Raw genomic sequence first — 25,561 nt, forward strand, 5'->3', positions numbered from 1 at the left:
GAGATGATATTCAAATTCTCATCTTCTAATTTCATGCTTTTCCTAACGCTCTTTCAATGTATTTGTATTTCTAATGATGTATCTTTTGTCAACTCAAGGAAATGAATAAATGAAGAAAGAATTTCTTAACATTTGTTCTCCAGACATGGCTGTGTGTGGGGTCGGGTAAAGAGTGAATTCATAGCCCACTACCTTAGGGAGCAGCTAGGATGAATTAAGTCAGGCATATTTCTTTTTTGAAGGATTTCTTGAGGCATTATATGCCTTCAGGAGAGGGATGTGTTTGAAGGAATTCCCAAAGTTACTGACAGAGCTTATGTTTTTGTATACCAGTTCTCAAAGAAATAGTTTTCTATGGGATACAATCTGAGAAACGCTGAACTAAGAAAACAGTCAAAATGGGAATTTGTTCTACTCTTTTCTTCTTCTTCTTTTTTAAACCTAGTTTTCTAACTAAAAATAGAGTCTGCAACTACAATTTCCTGGTTGGTTACTATTTGATTAGTTGTTTTACTATTTTGCCTAGTTTACTAATATATCTAAATCTCTTTAAAAAATTAAAAGGGGATTGAGGTTAAATATTCACCCAATTTAGTAAAATTTAAGCAGTATATTTCATTGTGGTCTACATTAAAAATTATAAAGATTTTATTCTTTGATATAAAGTGAATTAAGGAATACTTAATTTATAATCATACTTAAATATTTAGACCAAAGAATTTTAAACTCATTTGTACCTAATGGACAAAGCTGAAAATTTAAAAAAAAATTTCATTCAGTAAGTTCTGCTTGGCACTTAATGTTTTCCAAGAGATATGAACACATAATATGATTAAAACAGCCACTGACCTTGGGAATTTAATTTAGCAGATGAGGTAGAAAAGTTAACAATGGCACTATGAGACAGGTGCTTTGATACAGGCGTATACAACACGGAGTTTGTGGTCAAAGCAAGATGCCATTGAGCTGATTCTCCCAAGAGTCACAGGCACTGTTAAACTGAAGGTGATGGGAAAGAGGGTAGCAGCAAAGGAAGGAGCAGCCCTTTAGGAGGCATCAGGAAGGCTAGAGTGATACGGTGCCTCTGTGCTAAGTTGCTTCTGTTGTGTCCAGCTCTTTGTAAGCCCATGGACTATAGTCCATCAGGCTCCTCTCTCCATGGGATTTTCCAGGCGAGAATGCAGGAGTGAGCTCTCATGCCCTCCTGCATGGGATTTTCCCAAGCCAGGGACTGAACCCATGTCTCGCTTTCCCTACATTGGCAGGCAGGTTCTCTACCACTAGCGCCACATGGAGAGAGGGCAATGGCAACCCACTGCAGTACTTGCCTGGAGAATCCCAGGGATGGAGGAGCCTGGTGGGCTGCCGTCATTGGGGTCGCAGAGAGTCGGACACGACTGACGCGACTTAGCAGCAGCAGCGTCCCCTGGGAAGCCTGAGCATAGTGGTTGTTTTTGCTCAGTCATGTCTGACTATTTGCGACCCTGTGGACTGCAGCATGCCAGGCTTCCCTGTCCTTTAGCATCTCCTGGAGCTTGCTCAAACTCACGTCCATTGAGTCGGTTATGCCATCTAACTATTTTGTCTTCTGTCATCCCCTTCTCCTTCTGCTTTCAGTCTTTCCCAGATCAGGGTCTTTTCTAAAGAGTCAGTTCTTCACATCAGGTGACCAAAGTAGCTTCAGCTTCAGCATCAGTACTTCCAGTGAATATTCAGGACTGATCTCCTTTAGGATGGACTGGTTTGATCTCCTTGCAGTCCAGGGGACTCTCAAGAGCCTTCTCCAACACCACAGTTCTAAAGCATCAATTCTTCGGCACTCAGCCTTCTTAATGGTCCAGCTCTCACAGCCATACATGACCACTGGAAAAACCATAGCTCTGACTAGACAGACATTTTTGTTGGCAAAGTAATGTCTGTACTTTGCTGTCTAGGTTTGTCATAGCTTTTCTTCCAAGGAGCAAGCGTCTTAATTCCATGGCTGCAGTCACCATCTGCAGTGATTTTGGAGCCCAAGAAAATAAAATCTGTCACTGTTTCCATTGTTTCCCCATCTATATGCCATGAAGTGATGGGACTGGATGCCATGATCTCCGTTTTTTTAGTGTTGAGTTTTAAGCCAGCTTTTTCATGCTCCTCTTTCACCATCATCAAGAGGCTGTTTAGTTCCTCTTTGCTTTCTTCCATAAGGATGGTATCATCTGCATATCTGAAGTTATTGATATTTCTCCTGGCAATCTTGATTCCAGCTTGTGAGTCATCCAGCCTGGCATTTCATATGCTGGACTCTGAATAGAAGTTAAATAAACAGGGTAACAACATACAGTCTTAACATACTCCTTTCCCAATTTTGAACCAGTCCATTGTTCCATGTCTGATTCTAACTGTTTCTTCTTGTTCTGTATACTGATTTCACAGGAGGCAGGTAAGGTGGTCTGGTATCCCCTTCTCTTTGAAAGTTTTCCAGTTTGTTGTGATCCACACAGTCAAAGGCTTTAGGGTAGTCAATGAAGCAGAAGTAGATGTTTTTCTGGAACTCTCTTGCTTCCTCTATGATCCAACAGACGTTGGCAATTTGATCTCTCATTCCTCTGCCTTTTCTAAATCCAGTTTGAACATCTGGAAGTTCTTGGTTCATGTACTGTTGAAGCCTAACTTGGAGAATTTTGAGCATTACTTGCTAGCATATATAGTGAGTAAAATTGTGTGGTAGTTTGAGCATTCTTTGGCATTGTCCTTCTTTGGAACTGGAATGAAAACTGACCTTTTCCAGTCCTGTGGCCACTGCTGAGTTTTACAAATTTGCTGGCATATTGAGTGCAGCACTTTCACAGCATCATCTTTTAGGATTTGAAATAACTCAGCTGGAATTCCATCTCCTCCACTAGCTTTGTTCGTAGTGATGCTTTCTAAGGCCCACTTGACTTTACATTCCAGGATGTCTGTCTCTAGGTGAGTGGTCACATCAGTGTGGTTATCTGGGTCATGAAAATCATTTTTGTACAGTTCTTCTGTGTATTCTTGCCACCTCTTAATACCTTCTGCTTCTGTTAGGTTCATGCTGTTTCTGTTCTTTATTGTGCCCAACTTTGCATGAAATGTTTCCTTGGTATCTCTAATTTTCTTGAAGAGATCTCTAGTCTTTCCCGTTCTATTGTTTCCTCTATTTCTTTTCATGGATCACTTAGGAAGGCTTTCTTATCTCTCCTTGCTATTCTTTGGAACTCTGCAATCAGATGGGTGTGTCTTTCCTTTTCTCCTTTGCCTTTAGCTTCTCTTCTCTCCTCTGCTAGCTATAAGGCTTTCTCAGACAAACATTTTCCCCTTTGAATTTCTTTTTCTTGGGGATGGTTTTGATCACCACCTCCTATATAGTGTTACAAACCTCTGTCCACAGGTTTTCAGGCACTCTATCAGGTCTAATCCCCTGAATCTATTTGTCGCTTCCACTGTATAATCATAAGGGGTTTGATTTAGGTCATACCTGAATGGCCTAGTGGTTTTCCCTACTTTCTTCAATTTTAGTCTGAATTTGGCAATAAGGAGTTCATAAGTTATGATCAACCTAGATAGCATATTCAAAAGCAGAGACATTACTTTGCCGACTAAGGTCCTTCTAGTCAAGGCTATGGTTTTTCCAGTGGTCATGTATGGATGTGAGAGTTGGACTGTGAAGAAGGCTGAGCGCCAAAGAATTGATGCTTTTGAACTGTGGTGTTGCAGAAGACTCTTGAGAGTCTCTTGGACTGCAAGGAGATCCAAACAGTCCATTCTGAAGGAGATCAGCCCTGGGATTTCTTTGGAAGGAATGATGCTAAAGCTGAAACTCCAGTACTTTGGCCACCTCATGCGAAGAGTTGACTCTTTGGAAAAGACTCTGATGCTGGGAGGGATTGGGGGCAGGAGGAAAAGGGGATGACAGAAGATGAGATGGCTGGATGGCATCACTGACTCAATGGATGTGAGTCTGAGTGAACTCTGGGAGTTGGTGATGGACAGGGAGGCCTGGTGTGCTGCGATTCATGGGGTCGCAAAGAGTCGGACACGACTGAGCGACTGAACTGAACTGAACCTGAGTATGGTACCTTACAGGAATTTTGTGCTATTCATTATGGCTGTGGTAAATGGTATGAAGTAGGGAATGGCTGGAATGCAAAATACAGGGCTGCATATTTGTGTGCTAGGATCTAGACTCGAAGGCTCTTAACTAGCTAGGTGCTTATAATCCAACTAAGAAATGTTACATTTTGAAGATTTAGAAAACTGTCCAAATTTGAGAGACACCTGAAACTGGGCTCCAGACTCTTGTTGAAAGGATTTCAAAATGAAAGATTGTTTTGGAGAATTCAAGAAAGTCTCCTGTCTTCCTGGATTAATGGTTAGACACTGGTGCTTTTCCACAAGACAGGGCAAAGAGGAAAGTTGGTGGTAGGGGGTAGTGGGGACAAGACAGTGGTGTAAAGAAAAGTACAGGTCAGGATATGTTGAGAGAGAAGTGACAGAGATTTTATGTGGAAATGAGATTTCAGGAAAGAGATCTGGAATGGAAATATGGAAATGTCCAAGTTTGGAGATTTCAGAAAAGAGACCTGGGATTCAGCAGTTACTATTACATACAGGGGGCTTCCATTGTTGCTCAGCTGGTAAAGAATCCCCCCACAATGCAGGAGACCTGGGTTTGATCCCTGGGTTGGGAAGATCCCCTGGAGAAGGAAAAGGCTACCCACTCCAGTATTCTAGCCTGGAGAATTCCATGGACTGTATAGCCCATGGGGTCGCAGAGTCTGCTGAAGGCATGAGAAGTGTATAGAATGAAAAAAATAAAGACTTGAAGGTCAAGCCTTGCAGAGAAAGGAAGTGGAATGAGGATGGGGAATAGCAGCGAATGAATCAGGAGGAAACCCACAGGAAAATGTTGCCACCAGAAACACGTGAGCCGTGTAAGTAGGGTAAAGTACTAAACAGTCAGAGACAGGGAGAGATCAGATGAGACGAAGACTGAAAAGTTGTCTTTATATTTAGTAATGAGGAGATCAATGATCACCTTTTCCAGGCCACTTTGAGGGAGGTGGATTAGGAGAGGCAGAGACCAAATTGCTGAGTATCTGCGAGGCAAACTGTAGCTGCCTGAGTATATGTGACTCCTCCGAGGATGGCTTGTGATAGAAATGAAAGATGTGAAAATTAAAGGAAAAAGAATAACTTGCTTATGAAAAATTTTTAGTCATGTAACACTAAAGTTGACAATTTAAAAATTATTTAACTTCACTCTCTAATATTGTCATGGTTTTAATAGTAAATTTAGTTAAACTTTCAAAAATAACATATGCTATTAACATGAGCTGGCTGAGCGCAGGTGCTTTCGGTAAAGTCTGTCTAAAAGACTGAGAATATATTAGATATGATTGTAGTGGTTGAAGTCAGATTAGGTTACTCTGGTTTCAGCTTCAGAAATTTCCTCATTAAAAACTTTCTTTTCTCCCTTAACTTTTTCCACAGTGCGAAACCCCGGTTGAATCATTTAAACCCTGTGAGGCACATCAAAACAAATTTCCTTATGCCAAGAAAGAATGCTCCATTCTGTACAGTGATATTTTTGCTTCTTGTCGCAATGTGGTAAGTGAATACTTTATTAAACTTTCCAACTTAAACAAGTACTGCAGTGTCTATCAGAGAAGGCAATGGCAACCCACTCCAGTACTCTTGCCTGGAAAATCCCATGGACGAAGGAGCCTGGTAGGCTACAGTCCATGGGGTCGCACAGAGTCGGACACGACTGAGCGACTTCACTTTCACTTTTCACTTTCATGCATTGGAGAAGGAAATGGCAACCCACTCCAGTGTTCTTGCCTGGAGAATCCCAGGGACGACGGAGCCTGGTGGGCTGCCGTCTATGGGGTCGAACAGAGTCGGACATGACTGAAGCGACTTAGCAGCAGCAGCAGCAGTGTCTATAATATTGAGATTAACCGGACAAATAATTTAGCTGCCCATTGGTTAGGTATGCTACCTAACCCTTATTAGGAAGACTGATTTGGTAATTTGTTTTTCTATAGAACTGACACATTAGGTAATTTACGTTCTTCCTCATGTCATCTTATTAACAGAGTACATTTGTACATAATATTTGTTAATGGTCTTTTTCAGCTTACAAAACATTTTTATGTCCATTATCAAAGCTATATATGCTTAGTTTTCTTCGGAGAACAACACCGAATGGCATTCTTCTCCTTAACCCAAAGTATAGTTTAAAATGATTATTAGTGGCACATTTAAAATAGTTTTAGAAGTACATCCCAAGATGGAATGTAATTTATTTAGACATTAACTTTCTAAATGTCTTTTCAACATAACAATTTTAGGTCCCAACAGAAGTGTTAAAAGCAGTTTAAGATATTATTAAAAACAGTACATTTGGAAGCAGAACATTCTTTTAATGTCATGCAAATATGCCAGTAATGAAACAATGAGCTTCTACAAAATATGAATCTGTTGTATTGAAGATATTGAAATTGTATTTGTCAGTCCTATTCCCTGTTTTGCTAGTTCTTTGATCTTACATTTGCCTAATAAATTCTTTTTTCATTTGGGCAAATAGAGGTTTGAGACATTTAGAACTCTCTAGGTGGCAGTGTTACGCTGATTACAGCAAATTTTGAAAATCTACCAGCTAGTTTTCTTTTAGAAGGCTGAATTTTAATCAACTGTAGTTAGTACATTCTGAAATTAATTTATATCTTTTACTTCATTGCAGATTGATGTCACTTCTTTTGCTAAAAACTGTCATGAAGACACGTGTAACTGTAATCTTGGTGGGGATTGTGAATGTTTATGCACAAGCGTAGCAGCATATGCATACAAGTGTTGTCAGGAAGGGGTTTCTGTTCACTGGAGATCGTCTACTCTTTGTTGTGAGTACCCTAATTAGAGCATCATCATTAGGTGGGACGCTTATGAGGAGATTCATGTTGTCCTATCTTAGAAATGATACCATGGAACTCATGGAACTCAAATTTAACATGAGTAAATTTTATATTCTTTTGACGAGGTACATAAATTGTAGTATAGCTAAAGGATTTATAAAAGAAACGGAAGTAAGTTTTTCTGTTCTGTGTTTGACTTATCACTGTAGCATTTGAACTATAAATTATGTACCATCCTTGGAGAAATTGTTTATAACTCTCTTATGGCTATGAAATTCCACTGTTCTAGTGATAAGAAACATTGTTTTAAAAACATCATTTTGAATTTGTATTCAGACTTGACCTTTTAAACTTTTCATTTACTCCTATAGATAGTATATCATCTGATAAACAGCTTATGATTTTAACACTTTCAGCGGACTATAGACTGGCTAATATATTTGCCTACTTGTAAAATAACCTTAGAAAATTTAATAAACTATTACACAGTAGTCTTAAAGAATCCTCTTAGCTCAGAGAAAATTCCCAGATAATGATGTCATTCTGAGTTCTTTCACCTGGTTATTGGTAAATCATATTTTGCACATATTCAAGATAAGTGGTCAGATTCTTATTGAGTTTAACATTTCTTCTTTTACCCTTTTAGCACTTGATTGTGAATACTACAATGAAGGTATGTGAGAATATCAGGATATTATTTTATTAAATGTATCTTTGGATTCATAGTTTTTGAACAACTTTTCTGGGAACAAAATATAAATAGTTCATAATTTGGCATACAGTTAATCCTTGAATAAGGCGGGGGTTGAGGGCACTAACCCTCTGCAGTTGGTCACCTTCATATTTGCAGTTCTACATTCTCAGATTCAACCGACCGTGGATTGTATTGTTCTTGCTCAGTTGCTTAAATTGTGTCTAACTCTTTTGTGACCCCATAGACTGTAGCCCACCAGGCTCCTCTGTCCGTGGAATTTCCGAGGCAAGAATGCTGGTGTGGGTTGATATTTCCTTCTCTGGAGGATCTTCCCAACCCAGGAATCAAATCCACGTCTCCTACGTGGAAATTAAAGAAAGAAATAATAATATAGAAATTTATTTAGCCACCATTTTATAGAAAATAATTATTTATATATTATCAGAATGAGAACTTACTGATTTAGTAATAATGAAAGTATCCTAGTCCCCCAAGCATTCAAATTTGCAACTGGAAGTCTAAGAGGAGTCAGTTCAGTTCAGTCACTCAACCGTGTCTGACTCTTTGTGACCCCATGGACTGCAGCACGCCACTCCTGGAGCCTACTCAAACTCATGTCCATTGATTTGGTGGTGCCATCCAACCATCTCATCCTCTGTCATCCCCTTCTCCTCCTACCTTCAATCTTTCACAGTATCAGGGCCTTTGAGTCAGTGAGTCTAAGAAGAGGTGCTGCCTGAAACCAAGACCCAGATGTAAGAGGCGGAGAATTATATCCTCTTTGAAAATGCCAGACATTAGCAGAACTGATGCAGCTTTTTTTCAAACCCATTTGATGAGGAAGGCCTGGCCACTGAAACCTAATTCAGGCGAAAAAAAGATGATCCAGGGAGGAGTCCATTTTATTAGTAACTGGGCAAAAACCCATGATGAATAGGTTAGATTTACAGTTATTGGAGAGCTGACCCATTACAGAAAAAACCCAAACCACCAATCCAAAGTATTTTTGGTCACTTACTGAGCCAGGGAGAAATCTGTCAACTATAAAAGTACAAAGAAAGCGAGAAAATTTTAGTAAAATAGAGATGATAAATTAAAAAGAAAATGGATGTTTTAGTCAGAGGAGCCTGCTGTGCTATAGTCCATGGGGTCACAAAAAGTCACACACAACTCAGTGACTGAACAACAACAAATATCTAAAATAACAATAGTTTTTGTTGCATTACTGACATCTTTATCATCTAATTAAAGCTTGAAACTATGCCTGAAAAGCATAACATTATTATTATTATCATTATTAACACTTTACAAAGGAGGAGATTGAGCGTAGATGAATGAAATAACTCGGTCCAAGTCATATAGCAAAAATGCGGTAAATGGATTGATGAACAATCTAAGTCCGAAGCAATGAGCTTGATCTCTGTGCTGCACTGTCTGGTAATGGTCAGCACGTCCTAGTCTAGGGATGACCACAGCACACCATTATCATATGCTCTAACACAAGGCGCAGACTGTGCTATGAGAAGATGCGCCAGTGACTCCCTCACTCAGGGATTCCTGCCTCATACGGTCCTGCCTTGAAAGCTCTCCGTCTGTGCCTTTGCACTTGGTGCTGTTCCTTCTGCAGTGTCTTGGAAACAGAAGCAGAATTTTCTATGAATATTGAATTTCTACCTCTTGCTGCTTCAGACGTACTGCTTTTTGTCAATAAATCTGCTGCGTTTCTTTCTTCTAATGTGTTACAAGATTCTTCAAATCAGTTCTTCTAGTTTCATTTGTTAACACTGTATTGATAGTATTCAGAGGGTCAGCAAGGGACATTTTGCTTTCATGAGTGACAGAGATTCTGTTTCCTGTGATCAAAGTATTAGGGGATAGTGTCAGACTACCAAGGAAAGGAAGAGATTGTGAAAGTAATGCGATGCCTAAGGTCGATAATGGAAGGGGAATGAAGAGTTGTGGGAGATTGTTGATACTAATAAAAATAAATCATTTAAAATGGTTATCCTTAATTTGTTTCATCTCAATTTCACAACTATTGTAAAATTACCTAGTCTTTGCCCAGTCGTAGCTGGTGTTTTCTCTGGACACTATGTTATTAAAATACTTAAATTATTCAAAGCAAATGCAGAGATTAAAGACTGTGATTCTGTAGGAGGAAATGTTTTTAAAAGTAGGAAACTCTGGAGGTCACTGCTGAGATGAGTTTATAACCCTTCATACAATGACTTTCTATAATATTTTCATGTTCATTTTTATGGAATTTGCTAAAAATATAAAGGTTCTGTTGCTATAAGGAGTAGAAGACTTCAATATTTTGCTAAAAATTGTTACATAAATTTTTAAGTTCAGAGTGATTTTGTTAGATCGGATATACTTGTTGCTGCTGCTGCTGCTAAGTCGCTTCAGTCGTGTCTGACTCTGTGTGACCCCATAGACGGCAGCCCACCAGGCTCCCCCATCCCTGGGATTCTCCAGGCAAGAACACTGGAGGGGGTTCAAATATACTTAATACTGTGTAAATAATCAATACAGGAAATGACTGCTTTTAGTATACAGAAATTATAATTCTCCTTCCAGAAGATTAATGATAAAATCAATGACTTTTGCCCTCAATTGCTAGTGAAAATGCTGGAAAACAATTCACATGCAAGATATCCATCAACTGGGAGTCGATTCAGAAGCTTTCAATTTTTATACAAATGGATTTCTCAGATGACAATCGTCTCTTCACATTGCTGTAGGAAGGCGCTTCTCTTGTAGGGGAGAGAACATTTTGTTAATGGTCTGTCTCCTTTCTCCTATTCTCCTCTTGGGCATCTGTGCCTGAGGGTGCTTGGAGCTCACAAGCTGTATTTGTATATGTCTTCTTCATTTTGAATTATATTTCATAATTTATACATTTATGTACCCATTTGTACATTATTTACATAGTCACACAAATCTATGTATTTATAAAAGTTTATGTATATTGTCTGGGTTACTTCTGTCTTTCCTAGAAAATGAACTTGTAGGTGTTGGAGATGATGATGTAGTTCTCTTTGGGTGTTATAGATATTAGCTCCCAGAGAAACTGTGCAGGGTATACGTTTGTAACAGCTCATAAAGACTTCACGGCATCTGATCAGTTCCATCTTGGTGTGGGAGCAAAGATTTTCAAATCCATGTGTACTCAAGGTGTTTGAAAGTGAAAGTCGCTCAGTAGTGTCTGACTGTTGCGGCCCCATGGACTGTAGCCTGTCAAGCTCCTCTGTCCATTGAATTCTCCAGGCAAGCATACTGAAGTGGGTAGCTGTTTCTTTCTTCAAGGGATCTTCACAACCCAGGGACTGAACCCAGATCTCCCACACTGTAGGTGGATTTTTTACCATCTAAGCCCAACTGTGTCTGGGTCCGTACTAAAGCTCTTCTGTCATGGCTTAGAAGTGTCTCCAGCTCCTCAAAGTTGAAGTGTCTTGTTGATGAGTCAGTGTATGGGACAGTGCTTAAGAATAACTTGTTGTAGAACCTCTTATCCTGGCTCTTGTGATGGAAATTTTGGGTCTTGCTCTCCTTCCTGTTTGGGAGACTTTTAAACCCTCTAATTCAATTACCTTCTCCCCTTCTCTTATGCCTAGTCTTGGTCCTGAAAGGGGAAAAACACAGGTGGTTGATTTAATTTTTTTCCCCTCCATCTTAAGAATAGGCTGGGAAAGGAAAACTGTCCTTGAGATAAAAACTGAAGAGGAAAAATGAAATTCACTCAGGGCAACCAGATTGATCTTTTATGAAATCACCTACCACACCTGTATTAGAATTTTATATAACCTACAACATAAATATCTAAATATAACTGTAAAAATTACCCAGCTAATAATTATGTAATTTAATTTTGATAATTCAGAAGAAACATCAAAATTTTATAGTACCTCACTTATTTTAAAACATTAAACGTCATAAAGGTTGGGTTGAAGGTAAACTGATCTTATTGTCATGATACAATGCATAAGTTTATTTTGAATAGCAGTGAGCTTTTAAAATAAATTATATACTTTTCTTTGTAAGATGAAGTTCTTAGAAATATTACTTTGACTTTCAGGTTTAGTTCCATACTAACTAGTTTTTTGTTTTTTTTTTTTGCTACAGTATTTTCTACTTTATGTGAAATGATATAAGTGCATAGAAATGATAACATAAGTAAAATGACACTTGACTTCTCTGTTCAGCATCATCTTATTTTCTTCTCTAAAGACATACCTTACTGACGAAATTCAATAATTCCCCAAACAGTAAAATATTATGTATCATATCTGTGAATTCTGCTTTAATGCAATGAACCTACTAAGGAGAAATGATTTTTGGAAGACTAACAAAATACCTTCCATTGATAGAACTAAATTTAAGTTTATGGACAGTAGAATATTAAAATATCAAAGTGAAAGGTGACCTAGACAAACATCTTCATAGAGGTGAGAAAATTTGAGGTCTAGAAGTCTTAAGTCAACCTTTCATTCATCACTGCTGAGTATTCGTGTATGTATACATATACACACACATTCATGTACATATATATTCTAAATTACATATTCTAGGGACTTCCCTGGTGATCTAGTGGTTAAGACTTTGCCTTTCAAGGCAGGGGGTGTGGGTTCAATCCCTGGTCAGGAAGCTGAGATCCCACATGCCTCTGGGCCAAAAAACCAAAACATAAAAGCAAGAGAAGCAATATTGTAACAAATTCAATAAAAACTTTAAAAAAGGGTCCACACCAGAAGAAATAAATTACACATTCTAAATACATATGTATATATTCCAGATCAATATAATGTGTCCTTTTTAATAATCTCATTCACTCATTTAGTTTTGGCTCTGCTGGGTCTTGGCTGCTGTGCTGGCTATTCTCTGGTGGAGCGGGAGTGCCTCTCGAGTGGCAATATGCGGGCTTCTCGTCGTGGGGGCACCGGCTCTAGGGGTCACCGGCTTCAGCAGTTGTGCTGTGTGAACTCAGGAATTGTGGCGCCAGGGCTCCAGAGCACAGGTTCGATCGTTGCGGCACATGGACTTAATCGCTCTGGGTCACGTGGGAGCTTCCCGGACTAGGGGTTGAACTGGAGTCTACTGCAATGGCAGACAGACTCTTTACCACTTAGCAACCAGGGAAGCCCTATATGGTCGTTTTGAAAAGAGTTCAGTTATTTTGTTAATGATAAATGTTTAAATGCTCAATGAGTTTGGAGTCCTTTTGTTATTAAAATTTGTTCCATTGAAATGACAGCTTGAAATGTAAAGATCCTATGCAAATTTATAATTCTCTTATTTGCATTTGACTAGGGCTTGGAGAAGGACCATATATGCTGGCAAGTTATGGGCAGACTGGCCTCATTCTGGGAGCCAATATAACCAGTGGAAGCATTTTCTCTCTGCCAAAAAGTAGTATTCATGGCAGTTTATTTTTTAATTTTATGATCACTCCAGGCCTTTTCAAAGACAAGGCATCATGTAAGTAGAATTTGCAACTGAAAATAAGGATGTAGTTTACCATTGACTCTTTTCATTTATCCGTGCAGTAAATATTAATTGGGGAGTTTAATATGTTTATGACATCTTTCTAGGTGCTCTAAACGATTTGAAATAAAATAAGACACTGGCACACGAACCAGCTCTCTCTTTTGTGTATAAAATCATTTCTTTGTTTATCTATTGGCATATATATAGATACAATTAGAACTGTAATTGTTTGGTTGGGTTTTTGGTCCTTGGAAAAGCACAGCTTCAGTTTTCATTCTCTTGGTCACAGAATTTAATTTGAAACTTTTGACTATTTTTAAAATAGTCTGCTGATAATTAACATGTGAAAGATTTTAATGCCAGATTAAAGAAAAAAGTTATAATTTAATATCAAGGAAGTTAAATTAAGAGCATAAATCAAAGTCTAGACAGTCATTGAGACAGACTGTTATGCTTATGTGGCCTGGTCTGTCTTGGTACCTGGGTCCACATTTACTAGCTTGCCCCTGTAGATTTATACCGGTTGTATCCACTTGGCATCTATTCTAACTGATGATTTGTGTCTCTTTCTGATGCCTGATGTTCAGGGTGCATTGTTACTATTCTAACCCTGCTTAGAACTATGCATGGTGTGTTCTATAAACATAGGAAATATTTAGTGAATGAATGAATCTGACCTAACTGATACTAGTTTAGAGAACTCTCCTGATTTTCCAGCTAAAATAATTTGCTCTATTCTTGTAAAAAGAGCTCCTTTAGTTCTTTTAATCTATGAAAACACCTACCACAGTCTACGTTTTCATTTATGTGTTAGTTATATATTTTTTCTTTTATAATTTTTAAATTCTCCTTTTCATACTCCAGTGCTCAATAGAAGGGTTTGTATATTTTAGGACACAATGAATGCTTTTTGAATCATTTATTGGACTTGAGAGAGCTCTTTATTATATAATTTAAAATAATTAATGTTTTAATAGAAAAATCCTTTAGGTCAAATTAAGCAAGACCTAAAGAAATTAATGCCTAAGAAATTAAATCTAAGAGCTCAATTAAGAGACTTATACCATGGGTTTTACAAATACAGGGGAAACTTTTAAAGCACATAACAAAAAAGCATGACACTGCTCAAATGCTTTGTAGTTGTTCATTAGCTTTCTTATCATCTCTAGGGAAATAAGACAATAAGGTTGAGCAAATAGTCATTTCTTAATGCAGTAAAATCACTTGAAAGAACATTTGCTCATTAAGAGTTCAGTGATATTGAAATGCAGTGACATGTCTAAATTGATCTGTTTCACTATTTCTTTTTCTTTTCTATCATCCAGTTTAGCCATTTGTATATTTTATACATTTGAAAATGTTAAAGCTTGCAAGTGCAAATGTATGTCCAATTAATTATTCAACTATTTGTATGGAGTTGTACATTCTGGGGTCCTAGGTTGACCTTTTTTTTTTTCTTCCTCCATGAACATGATCAATTATTTTAAAAAATAGAACTTATGAAAGACTGATATTTTTGGAGCTGTCACTCTTATGCATTGCATAAAAATATAATTTTTTTCCTTTAGAGATCTGCAACTCATTCCTAAAATCTTTGAGAATGGCATTAACTATTCATGACAGTTGTACAGTTCTGTTTTTGTCAGCCTTCAATGGCACCCCACTCCAGTACTCTTGCCTGGAAAATCCCATGGACGGAGGAGCCTGGTGGGCTGCAGTCCATGGGGTCGCTAAGAGTCAGGCACGACTAAGTGACTTCACTTTCACTTTTCACTTTCATGCATTGGAGAAGGAAATGGCAACCCATGCCAGTGTTCTTGCCTGGAGAATCCCAGGGATGGGGGAGCCTGGTGGGCTGCCGTCTATGGGGTTGCACAGAGTTGGACACGACTGAAGTGACTTAGCAGCAGCACACATGAGTTTTACAATGCCAGTGCTGATGATCCACCTTCTCCAGAGAACCCAGGGAGTTGTCAAACAGACTGCTCTGTTTTCCAGCATCGGCACTTGTTTCCTTGGAATCTGCCGAAAGGCCCAACTACTTTCTCTGTGTCCACGATGACAACACTCTTAGTTTGAAACTGTGGGAAGCGAATGCAGCCTTTCATCGGAAAGCTACGTTTTTTTACCATCAAGACCTCTGGATTCCTGGTTACAGTGCTTTTGAGTTATACAGCAAGAAAGGCTTTTTCATCATATTGACAGATTCTAGTGCCAAAGCATCAAAATATGATGATTCTGAAGAATTTAAACACTTAAGTAGCTTCAGTGTGGAAGGTATGTGTCCTGAGATGTCCATATATTATGTAGCTAACCTAAGGAGTGACAGAAAATATATTAGATTTTTAACTTATAAAATATTTTAACGTGTATAATTAGTTGTATGACCTTAGTGTGTTTCTTAACCTCCCTATCCTTAAGTTTACACATCTGTCTCATGGAAAAAATAATACCTACTTTATAGGGTTATTTTGCTACATAAGTTAATGTAGTAAATTGTTTAGAATAGCCTTAAATGACATTATTTTTTAGGATTGCCTCAATTTTTACTTTCAGTGATGTCTGGGCTTTGGAAATAGAGCTTACCTATGTCTTCTTGTAGAGTTTTGTTATCTACTTTTTCTTTCTTAGAAGGCAACTTCTCACTTAGTCTGATTCTTTATGACAAAGACGATGTGTTTATCTCTTTGAATACTTCAAATACTTTGAATGCTTTGAATGTGTTCTTTGAATACTTTGGAGTCCAATTGTACTGACCTCTAGATTTTTCTGGTTCAGCAGAATCCCTGTGTTATTTCTACAGATCCTTGCAGTTCTATAGCTATTGAATTTTCTAAATTTCAGAGAGGAATCCTCACTGCCTCATCCAGTGTTTAAAAGTCATGCTTTATTTTCAAAACCTAAGAGCTCAATATTTGCCTTGGGTCTCCCCAATTTTTCATTCTAACCAACTTTTCTAAGTCATTTCTAAGAAAGCTAAGCATTTGCTTTTTTTTTTTTTTTGGTGGTTAAATTTCTATAAATCTGTTTGGATGTTAGAAAGTTCAAACTGAGCTTCAAATTTTTGCCTATTGAATGGAGTTCCTGGTCTCATGAGAAAGAGTCACTGACATGTGTATACAATATTCTGTAGAGTAAGTGTGATAATTTTACTTGAGTTTAATTAAAAGTTGAATTTTGCGAGCCTCTATTTCCCCTCCATTACACAAATCCACTCCATCATAACCAGACCCAGTGGCCCTACCTGAGCTTTGGACAACTGCAGTCAATGGCATCATCCGAATCTCAGAAACTCATCTTTGTGAGCTTCCCGAACTTAGGAGACACTCTGGGTTTATTCTAGTCTTGGAACCAGTCTTTTTTTATGACCCATGATTCTAGTAACCCAGGTTTAACTATTATTTTAATATTGAGATGCTTAAGTGCCTTCCAGAAAGCCTCATTTTCCTTCTCATACCTTGGAATTAAATTCCATATCTGAAGTCCAAGTAACATAACCTATTTCCTGAACTTCCTGCCTTACAGAGCTCTCTTCTTCAGAGATAATCTTGGACTGCTGCAGAAGGGCTGCTCTGTGACAGGGGAAGGGGAAAGTATTAGCTGAGTTTGCAGGAGAAAAAGCTTCCATTAGGGAAGTTTTTGTAACTACGAGCATGTATTATTAAAATCAATTCATTCATTTATGTCATCAGATAATACTTACCACTTACTCATTGCAAGGCAATGAGTTAAATTCTGTGAGAAGAACAAAGATGGAGTGTTTTCCTTAAGCTTCATGTCAGGCTATATGTCTTTGGTTTTGCCATTTTCCTAATTGAATTTGGCATGTCACTTGGCTCCTGTTAGCCTCAGTTCCCTCATTTATAAAATGGAGATAATATTCACTCAACAGGGCAGTTAAGGGTAAAATAGAATAATGGACAAAAAGCTATTTTGCAAAAACTTAAATTCTAAACAAGTGCGTGCTATTATCATGATACATAGATCACTGAACACTAGCAAAACATAAATAAAGGAAGATGATTTAGAATTGTCCTTAGTCTCCTCCTACCTCTTGCTTTTTCAAATATTTGGAAGAAGAACTAACATTTTGATGTTCAGCCCGAGCATGAAATGCCTTGATCACCAAGCAGTTACACTGTTTCCTCCCTCTCCCCATCTCTGCTGCCCTGTCTTTTCAATCAAAAAAGGTTCAGATCTTAATGGGTTTACTATTATAAATCACTAGATTCCAAGCTGCCCATTAAACACACACACACTCTGAACTTCATTTTTTCCCCAGAAATCCAGGCAGCAGTGCCCTACAGGAGGATGTGCGAATGGAGATACGAACCTTGTGCCACTCCCTGTTTTAAAACGTGCAGTGACCCTGAAGCTCTCGCGTGTAAATTTCTTCCACCGTGAGTCATGTTTAACCAGTAATGAATAGATTCTAGCATTAGCAGATTCTGTTCCCAGTGATTATATTTTTAGATTAAAAAAATTCTCAAGAAGAATTTATTCTAGTTACTCATTCATGAATGTGTTTAATTTTATTCAAGCAGTAGTTATTGGGAGTCTGCTCTATGCCCAATTCTTGTAGCTGCTGGGATAGAGTACTGAACAAAGTATTTACCTTTCTTTAGCTAAAACATTTTGCTGCACTGAGGCAAAGAATAAAAAATTTAAATGTAAATATATAATGGGATCTATTGTTTAGATGGATTTATAATGGACAAAAATAAAGGAAGGGAGAAGGGAGCATAAAACAGGTATGTGCGTTTGCTCATTAATATAGGGTGGTCAGGGAAGAACAGGCTGACAAGGCAGTCTATAGTAAGAGATGGGAAGGAAGTGAGGGAACTAGCCATGTGGATGTCTGGGGAAAAAGCGTTTCAACCTGAGAAAAGGATAAAGGTCCAGGGTGGGAATATGTCTGGCATGTTTGAGGATGAGCACGGAGGCTAGTTAATTGGGGGAAAGTGAACAAAACTTAGAGAGGAAACCAGAAAAAGAGGCTGGCAAATCCCATAGGGCCTTGTAGCCTGTCGTGAGGACTTCGTCATTTTCTGTGAGCAATGTCCTGGTGTATTTCGGGACAGAGGAGTGGACTCGGTCCTTTCACAAGTTTACACTGGCCACTGCACTGGCTTTTGGGGAGGGGAAGAACAAGGGCAGAACCGGGCAGTGATACAGACAGGACGTGAAGGGACTTTCACTAGGTTGGTGGCCCTGGAGGTTGTGGGGGCAGAGAACAGATTCTGCCTGCATGTTGAATTTAAGGCCATAGGGATGCTGACAGATTTAACATTAGTTATGAGAGAAGGAGGCTTCCTCAGGGGCTCAGTGGTTAAGGATCCACCTGCGGTGCCAGAGACGCGGGTTCAATCCCTGGGTTCGGAAGATCCCCTGGAGAAGGGCATGGAAATGCACTCCAGTATTCTTGCCTGGAGAATCCCATGGACAGAGGAGCCTGGTGGGCTACAGTATATAGGTTCGCGAAGAGTCGGACACGACTGAAGTGGCTGAGCACGCACGCATGCACGTGAAAGAGGAGGTAAGGACTCCAGGTCAGGCCTCGGCATTTCATTGATTTCAGAATCATATGAAATTGCCATTTTTGTGGTCAAATCTGGTCAAATGTCAACAAACTCAAATGATTCAATTTAATGGAAGGACTGAGTTGCCAGTTACTGTGATAAGGAAGGTATTAGGAGGAGAAGTTTAGAGGAAAAGTCAGGAATTTGGTTTCGAGGATTTTAAATTTGAGACTGAAAATTAGTCTTTGAATTTGGTAATCTGGAGAATAGGAAGAGGCGAAATGGAGATTGACGGTGTAACAGCTATTTTTTTTTTTTTTTAAAGCAGTTTTATTGTAAAGGAGAACAGAGAAATGCAATTAGTAGTAGGAGGGAATATTTTTAAATGAATCATATTCCATTAGTTATTTATGAGCTACTGCTCTACAACAAATACAGAAGGTTCTGGCATATGAATAAGTGAGATGCAGTCCCTATTTCAAGAGCTCAAAGTCTTTAGGAAGAAGACAGGAACACTAGCAGAGAATTGACAGTATAGGGGAAAGAGGACCAGAGGAATAAATGCCACAAACACAGCACACTGAAATATTTAAATACAACATGATGCTCACGGTGCTAAGTGCTATAAAATGGGTAATCTCATTGTTCCTGTTGTCAGAAGAGAAAACAAACCAAGGCCACATGGAAGTTAAGCAGCTTGCCTCAGACCACACAGCCTTCAGGCAGCTGAGCCAGAGTTTGAACAACGACATCCTGTCAGACAACATGTGCTACGGAAACAGAGGGAAGGAAACGATCAGTTCAGTTCAGTTCTGTCGCTCAGTCATGTCCAACTCTTTGCAACCCCATGGGCTGCAGCACGCCAGGCCTCCCTGCCCATCACCAACTCCTGGAGTTCACTCAAACTCACGTCCATTGAGTTGGTGATGCCATCCAACCGTCTCATCCTCTGTAGTCCCCTTCTCCTCCCGCCTTCAATCTTTCTCAGCATCAGAAGCTGAGACTCCAATACATTGAAACTCCAATACTTTAGCCACCTGACGCTAAGTGCTGACTCATTTGAAAACAACCAGTTCTTTCTGAAAAGAAGCCTTCACCACTCACTTGGACCCTTCACATTCACAAACCTATTTCCTGTCTCCTCTGGGAGCCATCAGGAGGTGGGGAAATAGCAGGGCCTTCATAGGGAGGAAGGCATGCTGGGGAGGAGGAAGGGAGAAAGAGAGGTGGACAAGAGCAGCCCTGGAACTTGGAAGGAAATGGAGCTGTATTTGAAGTGGCATTAGGCTAGTTGTTTTCTGTGGCATGCGCAGTCTCCAGGGTGGTTGAACCCAGATCTTCAGTGCTTCCACTGTTTGGTCTATAGATACCCTGGGGTGTCTGTTTTGGTATGATTAGAGAGTGGAGCAGAGACTCAGGATGAAACTTCACCCCTGCCAAGCCAGTCCTCATCTCTGTCTTCTTCACTGTTTCCTTTCTACTGCTCCCCTTTCCTGGCTGAGGCACCTCACTAGGGCTCCTCCTGGTCCTTGCTGTCCTGAGAGGAGACTCGGGTACTAGGTTGGCATGTCAGCATCATGTTGCACACCTCCTCCAAGTCCCCAGCAGAACCACCACACTGGTTCTGGAAGATTTCAGTTTCTGGCACGTAGCAAGTGTTGAAAATAAAAACATCTAGTGGAAATGAGAACTTTCATAAGAAAAGATGCCAACTAGCATACCACAGAGCCCATATGTAAGTAGCATTATTCCTATTACATAATATGCCTATTATAAGAACTGTTCTGCATCTGAGGCGTGTTTATCTGTCAGAAGTCGACTAAATTACCAGTTGTATGACAGACTGAAGGGAACCCTGCTGCGTGCAATCATGAAGACATTTTAAAGGAACAAGTTCCTGGGTTTTGGAAGATATTTTTAAAAGAATAGCTGTGGTTTGACTTGCATAAAGCAAGTACAAAATAATTGAGTTGCATAAAAAAGTGGTGTTTATTTAATTTGAGGATAGCCAACTGTCCCTGATATTTTCAGTAATTTAGTAGCTTTTTCTTATGTGCTTGACAAAGTTTAGAGTAGGATAGGTATATCATATAGAGTCAGACACGACTGAAGTGACTTAGCAGCAGCAGCAGCAGGAATATCATATACTGGTTAAAGGTTTATTATTTAAGTTCATTTTATGAAATAATTGGTCTCATAAACTAAGCTGAAATATTTCTTTAAAAAAATTGTAAAGAAATTATCTAAGAGACAACAACACAGTCTCCTGTTAAAAGAAAAGTTAGCTTTTCTTGGGTTTGATTTCCTTCCATGAACAAGTGCCCTCTGGTGGCAACACGTGCCCAGAGTATCAGGTTAGTTCATAGCCACACTGAATTGGAAAGGGGTTGTATTTGGGTCCAAACTTTTACTTTATAGTTAAGGCAATTGGAAATATTTTACAATACTGAGGGACCTTCCTGGCTGTCCAGTGGTTAAAATTCCACTTTCAATTCAGAGTGTGCCGCCGGTTCAATCTCTGGTCAAGTAACTAAGATTCCATATGCCGCATAGCCAAAAAAAAATCATTTAAATAAGTAAAATATTAAAAATAGTATTATAGCCTGCTGGTGTATTTGAGAGGCAGACAAGCAAGCCTTTTAAAAACCGTATGTACGTTAGTTCTCTCTAGTATGTGTGAGTCTAAGAACTGGCTGTACTTGAAGGGTATATTTCTTTTGAATCAAAATAAACTGGACTCTGAGACCCAACTGAATGAAAAGGAAGATGTAGTCTCAGTCATCATCTTGGCTTCATTCCCTTAGAGCAGAAGCATTTCAGGATGGTCTCCTCTGTTTTGGGCTCATGAATCCCAAATCCATTCTTTTTGAAATTTGGGATTCTTGAAAGTGCAATGCGCCGCATAAAAGACCAGATGTTTCGGAGCTTGAAATTCTGTCTCCTTAGGCTCATACACAACCACCCCCTCTCTGAGCACTGCTGCTATTTCAGACACAGGCCCTGAGGCTCTTGAGAGAACTGTATCCTCTGCCATTCCCCTCCCTGTCCTCCAAAAGCAACCAGGTCCCGACTCCATGTCTGCCACTCAGAGATTTCTAATTACTTTCCAATGACTTTAGGGCTCAGTAATAGGCAGAGACAGCCACCAAACATTCTGATTTTGTTCTACCAACATCCTTATGAATATTCAAATAGTGGGTCTTATCTTCTTATATGTGAGGGAGTGTAGGAAGATAACAGTATGATGAACATAGAGTAAAATCACAATAAAGGATTCTTCTGCATTTCCAGTAATTTATAGAACGTGGCCTTGGTGTGTGCCAAATTTAAGTGTATGTTTTGAATGTTCTGTGTTCAAATTCTGCCTCAATCATGACTATTTCGTTATCATCCACTAACTTGTGGTTTCATACAATGAGGTATGATGGAAAATAGCAAATGGAGCAATCCTTAGTGTTTGAAAAGGTGAATAGAAGAATTATAGGAAAACTGTATCTTAATTGCATATATTAAATGCCATATATTGTTATATTAAATTTTTTTCTTTGATTTTTTTCATGTGAAGGATTGAAGGATGCTTGCCCTACTGCCCTAAACATATGATCCTTGATGAAGTCACTCTTAAATGTGTTTATCCAGAAGACTGTAAGTATGAATCTTACTTAACTTATTCTGAAGTGTAAAATACATGAATATATTTATACAGTGGCAAGTAACTATAAAAACAGACATTTTAGACAAACAGTAAACCTTCATAAGATTCTCCTTCATTGTCTTTTTCAAAGTGGTTTTTTTTTTTTTTTTTGGTTCTGAGTTACTTTTCAGTTCGGTTCGGTTCAGTTGCTCAGTTGTGTCCGACTCTTTGTGACCCCATGAATCGCAGCATGCCAGGCCTCTCTGTCCATCACCAACTCCCGGAGTTCACTCAAACTCATGTCCATAGAGTCGGTGATGCCATCCAGCCATCTCATCCTCTGTCGTCCCCTTCTCCTCCTGCCCCCAATCTCTCCCAGCATCAGAGTCTTTTCCAATGAGTCAACTCTTCGCATGAGGTGGCCAAAGTATTGGAGTTTCAGCTTTAGCATCAGTCCTTCCAATGAACACCCAGGACTGATCTCCTTCAGAATGGACTGGTTGGACCTCCTTGCAGTCCAAGGGACTCTCAAGAGTCTTCTCCAACATTAAAACTATGCAAATTTTTCTTCTAACATTCCTCTTGCAGCTTCTCTCCCAAAACATTTTCCTTATACGAATATTCTTATATGAACTGTCTGGGCCTCACTTTAAGCAAAACAGATTAAAGAAGAGTATCTTTGTTTCTTTGTAGGCATACCTCTGATTCCCACAGAACCAGCATTAATTTCACCAGGTAAGCCATCTCTACCCATGTTTATAAGTATTGTAATTTTAGACATTAAACTTAGCATTATGTAATTTAGATCTTGGCACACTTAAACAGCTGCTGGTGTTAGTTATACCTAACCCACTGGAGAACCCAGCAGTCACTTTTGTTTCACTAAGTAACTATTTACTGGATCAATGAGCCACACTTTCAGAATGGTTTCTGCATCTGGTCTGTGTCTGTCCCATTTCAGTTAGTATAGGTAATGAGAATGCCCCTCACATTTTTGCCTAGAATTTGTTGTTGTTCAGCCTCTCAGTCATGTCTGACCCTTTGTGACCCCATGGACTGCAGCACACTAGGTTTCCCTGTCCTTCACCATCTCCCAGAGTTTGCTCAAACTCATGTCCATTGAGTCGATGATGCCATCCAACCATCTCATCCTCTGTCACCCTCTTCTCCTGCCTTCAGTCTTGCCCAGCATCAGGGTCTTTTCCAGTGAGTGAGTTCTTTGCATCAGGTGGCCAGAATGTTGGAGCTTCAGCTTCAGCATCAATCTCTCCAATGAATATTCAGGTTGATTTCCTTTAGGATGGACTGGTTTGATCTCCAAGGGACTCTCAAGGGTCTTCTCCAATACCACATTGCAAAAGGATCAGTTCTTCAGTGCTCAGCCTTCTATATGGTCCAACTCTCAGAACCATCCATGACTACTGGAAAAACCGTAGCTTTGACTAAATGGACGTTTTCAGCAAAGTGATAACTCTGCTTTTGACGATGCTGTCTAAGTTTGTCATAGCTTTTCTTGCAAGGAGCAAGTGTCTTTTAATTTTATGGCTGCAATCACCATCTGCAGTGATTTTGGAGCCAAGGAAAATAAAATCTGCCAATTCCCCACATTTCCCCATCTATTTGCCATGAAGTGATGGGACCAGATGCCATGATCTTTGTTTTTTGAATGTTAAATTTTAGGCCAGCTTTTTCACAGTCCAGTTTCACCTTCATCAAGAGGCTCTTTAGTTCCCCCTCACTTTCCTCCATTAAAGTACTATCACCTGCATATCTAAGGTTGTTGATTTTTCTCCTGAACATCTTTATTCCAGCTTATGATTCATCCACCCCAGCAATTCTCATGACGTACTCTGCATATAAGTTAAATAAGCAGGGTGACAGTATACAGGCCTGATGTGCTCCTTTCCCAGTTGTTCCACACATGCTAAGTTGCTTCAGTTGTGTTTGACTCTTTATGACCCTATGGACTATAGCCCACTAGGCTCCTGTCCATGGGACTATCCAGGGAAGAATCCTGGAGTGAGTTGCCAGTTTCTCCTCCAGGGGATCTTCCCGACCCAGGGATTAAACCCTCATCTCTATGTCTCCTGCACTGGTGGGCAGGTTCTTTACCACTAGCACCACCTGGGGAGCCCATCATTTCTAACTATTGCTTCTTGACCTGCATACAGTTTTCTCAGGAGGCAGGTAGGGTGGTCTCTTATTCCCATGTCTCTAAGAATTTTCCAGTTTGTTGTGATCCACACAGTCAAAAGCTTTAGTGTAGTCAGTGAAGCAGAAATAGATGTTGGCATAAATCCTCTTGCACGAGGCTGCTATTAGCCCTACCATAGAGACTGTGGACTCTAGGACTGGGCTGCTTTAGGCCAAGCAACTAAGGGGCCTCCCCCATCGGCAGAAAATTGGATTAAAGATTTACTGGGCATGGCCCTACCCACCAGAGGAAGACCCTCCCATCAGGAAGCTTGCATAAGCCTCTCTCCAACTCCAGACAGAAGAAGCAAGAACTACAATCCCATTTTTAGTTTGTAAAATTGTCATATTCTGTAGAAGTTACAACATCTAATAAACCATGAACCCAGCTTTTAGGACCAAGCAATAGAAGTTTTTATTCTACTTTATGATAAGTTGTTAGAATATACAAAATAAGTTATTTATAACATTTATTTATTCTCTGATGTCATTGTGGTAGGCTGAATAATGCCCCCCCCCAAAGATGTCCATGTCGTCATCTCCAGAATTTGTGAAAATGGGAACTTGCATGCTGAAGATGTGATGAAGTTAAGAATTTTGAGATGGGAAGTTTTCCTGAATTATCTCTGTGAGCCCAATGTAATCACAAAGATCCTTATAAACGACAAGGGGGATGGTCAGAGTCAGAAGAGATAATGCATGTGAGAAGTCAAAATTAGCAGGGAAGGACAAAGGGAGAGGAGGAAGAAGGGAGAGAGAGAGACTGAGATTTGGAAATACTATTCTGTGGTTTGGAAGATGAGAAAGGGGCCATGGTGCATCAATATATTCATGCAATCCATAGTTGGAAAAGCAAGGAAACAAATTCTTCCATAGAGACTCTAGAAGGAATACAGCCATTGCTGATACCTTGATTTTAGGACTTCTGACTTCCAGAACCACAAAATAATGATTTGGTGATGTTTTAAACCACTAAACTTGAAATAATTTGTTTATAGCAGCCACAGGAAACTAATATGGTCATTTTAGACAGTATCAACAATGGATAGTGCAATTACAGCTAGACAAAATTTCAGCCCTTCATTTTGGCACAAGGAGTTCATCAAAGCTA

At 39.3% G+C, this 25,561-nt stretch overlaps 1 protein-coding gene across 4 annotated transcripts in view; it reads left to right on the forward strand.

Moving 5' to 3' along the window:
* OTOGL (otogelin like) overlaps positions 1–25,561 on the forward strand; it is a 166,528-nt gene that overhangs the window by 89,213 nt on the left and 51,754 nt on the right. For all 4 annotated transcript variants that reach the window (XR_011255828.1, XR_011255829.1, XR_011255830.1 and 1 more), the window contains exons 26-33: positions 5,500–5,616; positions 6,755–6,911; positions 7,570–7,596; positions 12,928–13,095; positions 15,103–15,381; positions 17,387–17,504; positions 22,189–22,268; positions 22,951–22,992. Coding sequence is in view for 1 of the 4 variants with exons in the window: in XM_069584122.1 (XP_069440223.1) it covers positions 5,500–5,616; positions 6,755–6,911; positions 7,570–7,596; positions 12,928–13,095; positions 15,103–15,381; positions 17,387–17,504; positions 22,189–22,268; positions 22,951–22,992 (988 nt within the window). In the remaining 3 variants the exon portion in view is untranslated. The remainder of the gene's footprint in view (positions 1–5,499; positions 5,617–6,754; positions 6,912–7,569; positions 7,597–12,927; positions 13,096–15,102; positions 15,382–17,386; positions 17,505–22,188; positions 22,269–22,950; positions 22,993–25,561) is intronic.

This window comes from Ovis canadensis, chromosome 3 (genome assembly GCF_042477335.2).
Source record: "Ovis canadensis isolate MfBH-ARS-UI-01 breed Bighorn chromosome 3, ARS-UI_OviCan_v2, whole genome shotgun sequence".
NCBI classification, from domain to species: domain Eukaryota; kingdom Metazoa; phylum Chordata; class Mammalia; order Artiodactyla; family Bovidae; genus Ovis; species Ovis canadensis.